The sequence below is a fragment of the Synchiropus splendidus genome, chromosome 11, assembly GCF_027744825.2.
Source record: "Synchiropus splendidus isolate RoL2022-P1 chromosome 11, RoL_Sspl_1.0, whole genome shotgun sequence".
NCBI lineage: Eukaryota > Metazoa > Chordata > Actinopteri > Syngnathiformes > Callionymidae > Synchiropus > Synchiropus splendidus.
Genome location: NC_071344.1, coordinates 12069723 through 12078150, shown reverse-complemented (window position 1 = coordinate 12078150; position 8428 = coordinate 12069723). Strand labels below are relative to the sequence as shown.

The following is an 8428-nucleotide window of genomic DNA, read 5'->3' as shown; positions in this document are numbered from 1 at the left end:
ACAGTAACAGACAGGTTCACGTCGGAACACCCATTATTATTATTGTTGTTGTTATTATTATCAAAACTTAGTCCAAAACGCGATACATGAAATTTGTTTTCAGATAATGATGATCAATACTGATCCAGAAAAATTGTGCAATTTCAAATCTAGAATTCTCAAATGGGGGATATAAAACGATTTGTTTATTATTCCACCTGTCTATAATCCATAAATAGCTTCGTAATTTATTTTCTTTTATCTGACATTCACCAACCAGGGGTGCTCATGGAAACATATTCAGTGATGGAAATCCAGGGTCCCCTCGCCAGGCTTGATTAAGCCCTGCCTTGTGATCTGGTTCTTCAATTGCACCCATTATTTGGCTCTCCTGATCCACAGCCACCTCAGGGTCACCTCAGTTACTTTTTGACTATCTTGAATTCTGTTTACGGCAGTGCCCAACTTTTCTTCCTCGTCTCCTTCATGTGATCTTTTTTTTTTTTTTTTCAAAAAAATTTGTCTTTAATAATTCAAAATAATCCACATTGTATGGAGGTGGTGTGACAGTTGCTGTTGTCTTACCATTTCAGACAGAGCTCCAGTGAAGTCCAAGTGGCACAAACAGTCTGACACAAAGCAGAGTGCACAGACAGGCTCAACTGAGTGGTGTTATGTACATGTACATGTTGTGTACACATAGCGTAGACTATATAGTACTTCAGTAATGCTTTTAACCAAGGCAGCTTGCAATGCAGTTGCAGCAATTCAATAAAAACTTTCTCTACCAAACTAGGCTGAGTTTCAGATGACACTCAAACAACCTGTTTCAATTTCAATAAGAGACTCTTTATTATTTGCACATATCTAGAGTCACATCATAGGCGCTCAATAATCCCCCATGGTAGGAAGCTTTCATTTCTTATGGACTCCAAGCAGGATTTGCATTTCTGCATGTGTCGCAGTTCTGTTACTGTATGTCCTTTCGCCATAGCACAAAAAAAAAAAACAGAACCAAAAACAGACAGGTCAAATACACAACAAATAACCGTGTTCAATCTCAGCGTTAGATCACATCAAGTTTTGTGGTACATAACTGCTGAAAAACATCCCTCACTTTAGAACTCAATCCACGGAGGTATTCAGACTAGTCTAATGTTATGTGCTGGACGGCAGTGTGAAACTGAAGTTTACACTATATGGTTGAAAACAGATCAGTGGAATCAAGAACAAAAGTCTTGAGAGTTGAGACTTCATAAGGGTTTAAGTTTCTCACAGTGATCACAGCATACATTGACATGTGATCATAAACTATAGAGGAAAAAATGCCCACTGTGTATATGAAGACCATTAGGCAGTTTTTAAGGCAGCTTTAAAGATCCATTGAACAAATGGAGACTTGTATGAACAGTGGGTGCAGACTGTTGACAAAAGAATTTATTGTTGCTGTAATGGCAAACAATTCAAAAACCTACCAGCCACAGAGAAAGGCTGCTGTCCAAACATAATCGCAGTGTCTGCTGACTGTCCCAGCAGTGAAGCTGGTGCGTCCTCAGTGGTCTATAAATGTTTCCCTTTGTCACTACTCACTTTCTCTCCTCTATCATCTCTTTCCAAGATCGTCAGTGTTTTTCCGCTGTTCCTGATTCAAACCTTCTTTAGCATCAATGTTACCCCAAAAGTACCTCTTGTCCCTTATCCAACACTGTACACGTTACATGAATAATTACTTTCCTATTAATGTGTGTACTTCTATTTCTCTCAACAGGGACAGCTACTCTTTGTTTCAGTCTCTTCTGCAAGTCGGACTCTTCCGTCCTCTCGCTCCACGTCTCTGTACAGCAGAGACTTTTGGGCTTTGAGTCGGCAGGCCAAGGACATGAAGATGGCATCCACGTTTTGAATCTCCTTTGGGTCCTTCGCAGATGTCTCAAACAACAGCATGTTATGAGAGTCTGCAAACTTTAACGCCATATTGGATGGCACCTGGAGAGGACAAGTGTTCAGTCAAAATCCTAATGTGGTTTCATTCGTGACAATGGGTATAATGACCTGAATCTGGTCCACCAGGTCACTCTTGTTTCCCACCAGGACTCGGGGTACTGACGCCGAGACCCGATGACCGTTGCACTCCTGCAAAAGAACACATTTTCCAATATCGAACGGACATATTCATTGACTTTACTGAATGCATTGATTTTGTGATTGAAAAACACTTTTGTTACATGACCAGTTACATAGATATATGGATACTTTATTGATCTCACAGGGAGGAATTCACATAGAAATACAAAGACCAGACCAGATCAGACCAAAACAATGCATGCACCTTGCAGTGCATTGTTTCAAGTTCATTCGCTTTGAGGGAGCGGCAACTGGAGGATCACAGATTGCTCAATCCAGGATGCCTACATCCTGCCACTGAAGAAACTTCATCCCTGGCTACTGGCAGAATCTCATGGAGGTCACAGTGACGCGGTTCTGGTTTTAAAACCTGAACCGCCCAAACTCTCAGAACCTCAATGTTTTCTTTCGAAACAGCCCGTGTTCAGACTATTGTATGCGGAACCAAACTGGGAGGGCACTAAAATGAGTCAGTGAGGTCGAAGTAAGCAACACTCCAGTACAATGACAAGTCGTTCAAATATTCTGCAAGGCTGCCAATGCTCACCCAACTGGGGTGAGAGACACACTCATGTCACATTTGTAGCTCAGTAACTGTATATGTGTGATAAATATATCGATATGTGCTCTCCGAACTCCGACTTTTGCGTCCCCAACACGTAACTTTTTGGGAGTATAGCGGTTAGTGTGTATATATATATATATATATATTACCAACTGACTTTTTTGATGTGAGACAATAATGCATTATATTTCATCACGACAGCCCTTAAATGTGTTTATCTGCACTCTTATGATGACAGATGTTACTCAGCCAGTCTGTGACACCATGCCATGACATCATCGCTGCGCTCCAGCAGCAGACAAAACAGCACGGGGAATGTCGGAGTGGAAGCAGCGGAGGTAGCTGCTAGTTTGTAGTAAAGGTGAAGTACAATACAACAGCAACATGAGAAATCTCTCCAACACTGCTGTTAAATATTAGAGCAACGCTGTCTGTTCAGCTGCTGCTCAGTTAACCTGAATGAATGTAGCACTTCATTTTGAGATTTCTATTGTATCTTTAGCTTGGAAAAATAAAAACTGTAGGGTTTCATTGAACCTGTTGCCATTGATTGTATAAACATTGGAGAGGTTCACTTGCTGTTAATTCAGATTCAAATAATATTGAATGCATTTGCCATAAATTGTTGACCAAAATGTATCCAAAATAAACTTCATCTGTCTGGTATCCAGGTTATTGCTTCACTAGACGCTTAATCAATTTCTAGTTACTGAATTAGCGATGCACCGAACAGACAATGGCAAGATTATTATTATTTGAAAAAGCATAAAAAATATGTACAAAATATAAAATTATCTAAACAATAATTTTCTTTGGCAAAGTAGCAGGTACTCACCTCTATCCAAGTCTGAAGGTTACGAAAGGAAGCCATTTTGGTAACGTCATACACAAAGACAACAGCGTGGACGTTGCGGTAGTAGTGTTCAACCATGGATTTGCGAAATCTCTCCTGCCCAGCGGTATCCCACACCTGTACCTAAAACCCATATACACACACACACAAATTGAGAGGACAAAAAGGTGGTACACCAATCACTCTGTTAAAATAGGCGTGACCCTATCTGATTCTCTTGTGGTATTTTCCGACTGCATTCGTGGGGAGCTGCATGAAAGTGAAGGATGACAACAGAAGGTTTCTGCACATAATTTGCCAGGTCAAATGACACATGTTTTGTTAGTCACACCTCACATAATATTTCAAACTTATGCATTTTATTTTTTTCCGTGTTCAGCTAATTTCTAAGGAAAGACTCAAAGAAGTAACTCCATAAACTGACAAAGGTCAGAGTGTCTGGAACGCAGGATTTGTAGGGAAAACATGGCTCTGGCTGGTAAAAAGCCAAATAAGTGATGGTTAACTGACATCATCTTTTGCTGTCTGATTTGATTTTCTGTGCCTACTACCGGTTTTAATGTGCTTTTCATGATTCAGACTTGTGGTGATGGACTGATGAGGGTCCATGAAACAGGGTCCTGATTTTCAGAGCTCACTAGGTGGCACTTTTGGTTTAAAGATGATGTTAGTTTTCAATGACATAGGTGTTGGAGTTGTTACAGCGGGGAGTGCCATCAAGTGGGCAATGAAAGCCTGAGTATCTGGGTTTCCATCTCGCTATATGGTTCTTCTGGTTCTGATTGTGGTTCTTGGCTCTCAGTAATTTCAAAGAAATGACTGATAAACCAGCTGGGACAGAGGTAACCAATCCCCGTAACTGACTTTTAGTTGTGGTAATGACCCTCTTCTTTGCAACACAAAGAAAATCTGCTCACAAGTCATTCAAAATGTTAGAGGCTTCTTCCAGTATTCTTATACTGCTGAACTCTGCCCTTCTCTTAACCTGAGTCAGACATATTCTCTCCAAGGTCAGACGACGCCAAAATCAATCACGGTCTTTCAACCCAAAGTGCCCTCTTTCAAGTACGCCCCCTTTGTTCAAACATTGTGCATGTTCTGCTTTCATTGTTTGTTTCTGATAAAGTAAGGAGTACATAAATATGCATGTGCAAGGGGTGAATTTTCAAACCCATGAATTACACTATAACTCGTACTGTATTTAAACACATCATCAGATTGTATAGTTTGTTGGTACTGTCGGAGCTGCACTTTGTTTAGACGCATAAAAGGGCCACTGATGTGGAAAACAAGCAACAACAAATAATAAGTTTCAGAGTTTATTAACGGAATAGATGGACCGATTAAAAGGCAGTTTTCATGGGCATCCGAGGAGGATGATACGTTTACATGTTCCGTTGCTGAGACAAGATCCATAGATTTGGATGAGTTTCACTCCACATTTGATGTAAATATTGTCTAAAACATTAAACCACAGGTACCATATATTTATTATGAACAGGCCTTGGACTTGATTCTGGGAGTCTCTTGATGACTGCTGACAACATTACCTCTACACTGATGAGTCTGACTCTTGAATAAACGATGGAGTATTTTTAGCGTCTCTAAAAGACAGTCCTGAGTAAACAATCACTGTGCCCCAACTCATCACTGGAAACCATAGAGCTGGTGATGCTCATGATGCTCAGGATTACTCATGGTCTTCACCCAGGGTCAACTAACTTGTAAAACAATTCCTGGCACTTTTTTTTTTTTTTTTTGCAAAAAGCTAAATTACAATGCACTTATTTAAGAAGTATAAAATGTGGTCTGCATTTTTTCAGAAGTAAATGAACACAAGAATAGAAGAAAGTATGGTGGCATTCCTTACTATGTCATGTTAATATTTAAGAGGGAAGACAGGATACTGCAATTCTACCAAATTAAAATGTGAAGTGACCTGGACAATCACTTCTGAATGAACATATTGGCTGAGTCTCACTTTACTTCCTGGTTATGAAACGTACCATATTTTTCAATCTCTTTGTTGCACTTTGGTGCGCGACTTATAAATAAAAACCATCGTTGGTCTGGGCACTCCTGAGTGTTGTTATTGAGATATTTTAAAGTGGCACAACAAGATGCTCATATTTTTTATTTCTATTTCAGCTCTGGAACTGACCGCTAGATGGATTTCTTGTTTTTGTTATGATCAACATCCACCTCAATCCTCGAGCTGAACTCAAAACTTGACACGAGGATATTGCGAAATATAAGCTCAATATCAGTGTCGAGCTCGTGTACAAAAGCTCTTTGTTTCTTGAACGGCACAGCTGCGCAGGACTGCGCTCTTTGTAGGAAAAGGAGGTTGGGAGCGATCTGTGAGACAAAACGCTCGGAGAGGAGGAGGGTGGAGAGAGGGAGGTAGGGGTGGACCAGCCTTCAGCTTTACCTTGATGGTCTCTCCTTCTATCTCCACTGCCTTCTCCCTGAAGTCCACCCCGATGGTGGCCTCGGTCTTATCGGGGAAGCTGCCTCCGGTGAAGCGGAAGGTGAGACAGGTCTTGCCCACGTTGGAGTCTCCGATGACGATGATCTTAAAGATCCGCGTCTGGATGCTCAGCTCCAGGGAGGAGCTGAGCTCCACCGAGGATGTCAGGCTTGGCCCGGCGTCTGTGCTGCTGCCGGCCCGGCTCCGGTTCCCTCGGTAGTAATCCGTGGAAGACGTCAGGATGGTGACATTGTCGTCGGCGCGGTTCCTGCGTGGAACTGTTCTTCCTCCGGCGCGGCTCTCCTCCGGGGAATCGTTGGTCATGATGCCGGAGGAGGCGATGTGGTCACCAGACTGCGTAAGTGAAGAGAAACGGCGGAGGGGGGATGGATGGATGGACGGATGCTGAGGAGGAGGGGGGAGAGCAGGAAGGCGCACGCTCACAGACACACGCACGCGCGCGCGATTTTTATTTCAATATTTTGCCTCGTGTCGGTGTGTGTGGTTCTGAGCATGTGTCATTATTCAGATGTGAAATTTACTCTCAGAACCCAGCATTCCTGCCAAATGGCACTGAGATTCTCGCCCAGATTCAAAATTAATTCCATGAATTTGAATTGATCGATCTGAATAGAGGTTGTGAACAGAATTTAAATTCCATGAAATTCCAAATGATCACTTTAATGTTTTCCAAACAGTCTATTCCATTCATTCATGCACACATTATCATTGACAATTATGGATAAATACATCATTTAGAATTTACTTTTACTTTGAGCTACTTTTAGTTTGGGCTATTTTTAGTATTAAAGCCATTGCGGCTAAGCAGAATTTCTCTGTTCTCTTGTAATAAATTTCATTTGAAGTCTTGTAATTCCAGTCCAGATTCCTAACCAGAATCCTGTAGGTTGGACCCAATCGATTCTTAATTCAGAATTCGTAGTTTTGCACCTGCTTGCTCAGAACAAACCATTTTTCTTCCACTAGTATGGCACTCAGGAAAAATGCACCTGATATGGTGGCAGTCTGAAGGTGAAAGAGATTTTCTCACATTATTGAGTCATGTGATTTGATCAGCTGCCTGCACGATCACATTCCATTGTCCGCTGGGCTTCATTGAACAGGACTGGAGGACATTCCAGACCTGTTTAAGTGCAATGTATGACCTCAAATCCGCAGCACAGGACAGTGTCACAAATCGTCTCTCAGGGTAAATGTAATCTTGCGATTTTTGCAAATAGTAAGTCAACAGCCATGATGTGTCATGTACTCCACCGGACAGGCATGGTCTCTCGAGATGCTGAATACCACTATGATGATGGCAAAGGTGAGCTCTGGCAGGTGACAATGAACGCCCGCACTAAAATGGACTGTTGTATTCAAAGCACAATGCTACAAATGTGGCGAGGTTAGAGAGTATACAATGACCATGCTGACGGCAGGAATTCCCATCCGAGCTGTTCCTATGAGGTGAGTGTTCATTCCTCTACCATAAGCTGTCTCCAAAAGCATTCAAGAGAATTGTGTTGTACATCCAATAATGCAGCACCACTTGTAACCACACCACTGTAGATCCTCCTCAACCAGCATCTGCTCAGGCCACTGCAATACTGTCTGCATGGCACATGACATCGGTCGCAAAAATGCTCACATAAGCACACATAAATGGGTGAAATGTCTGTCACAGACAATCACAGAGATACAAACATACTCACTCTCTCCTTCACACACACACACACACTGAACCATTTGAATGCTAATGTCTGACAAAGCTCCCTTCTTCCTCAGTAAAAGCCAGTTTGTCTGGCTCTGAGTCTCAGTGGGACGATCACATTCTGGTGAAAACAAACCACCAGTGAGACATGGCTTGTATTTGTATGCATGCACATCTTTACACACACATGAATACACCACTGTGCTACGGTATAATGCTACAAAATAATTTATATGTATTCCTTCCAAGTTTAACTGCATTGCTTATATGCTTCTTTTTACTATTGACAATTGTCAGGCACATTTATTATTATTACTATGAAAGAGAGAAGATGAAATTAACATTAAAAAAACTTTTATTTATTCAAACCGGATTGCTACGTGGGATAACAAGATGTATGGTACAAAAAAAAAAAAAAAAAACTGCTCATGAGTTTAAGGGGTCTGTTAACCAGTTTTATGTCCACGATTATCCTGGTACTCCCCCATTCCAGCTGGGAAATTCCAAAGCACCAGGTCATGTTGAGGTAAATGATGAGTCACAGTAAATGATTGTCAGTGGTGAGTGTAACATTTTCAATCTTGAGTTGTTGGTGGAGGCAGATGAATTTGACTGCTGCGAGTAGTTCTTGAAAGTTTCCACAGCAAACTTCAATCGGGTGGGGTTCTTCTAGTCTTCATCTTACTGAGAGTGTGTTCATATAAATAATGACAATCATTAAAC

General features: G+C 41.5%; 1 protein-coding gene across 1 annotated transcript; it reads right to left on the bottom strand.

The window, feature by feature from the left end:
• Positions 1-831: 831 nt before the first annotated feature.
• rab33a (RAB33A, member RAS oncogene family) lies at positions 832-6370 on the bottom strand. The gene is made up of 4 exons (XM_053879310.1): positions 5953-6370; positions 3504-3644; positions 2032-2112; positions 832-1965 (listed from the first exon to the last, which is right to left on the bottom strand). Exons 1-4 carry the CDS (start codon positions 6313-6315, stop codon positions 1741-1743), a joined length of 810 nt encoding a protein of 269 aa, XP_053735285.1. The 5' UTR covers positions 6316-6370; the 3' UTR covers positions 832-1740.
• Between the last annotated feature and the right edge of the window lie 2058 nt (positions 6371-8428).

Coding starts and splice junctions, on each gene's coding strand:
- rab33a (XM_053879310.1), bottom strand. CDS start 6,315: ATGACCAACGATTCCCCGGAGGAGAGCCGCGCCGGAGGAAGAACAGTT. Junction 2,113..3,503: donor ACCTTCAGACTTGGATAGAG/GTGAGTACCTGC, acceptor GTTCTTTTGCAG/GAGTGCAACGGTCATCGGGT. Junction 1,966..2,031: donor ACCTGGTGGACCAGATTCAG/GTCATTATACCC, acceptor TGTCCTCTCCAG/GTGCCATCCAATATGGCGTT.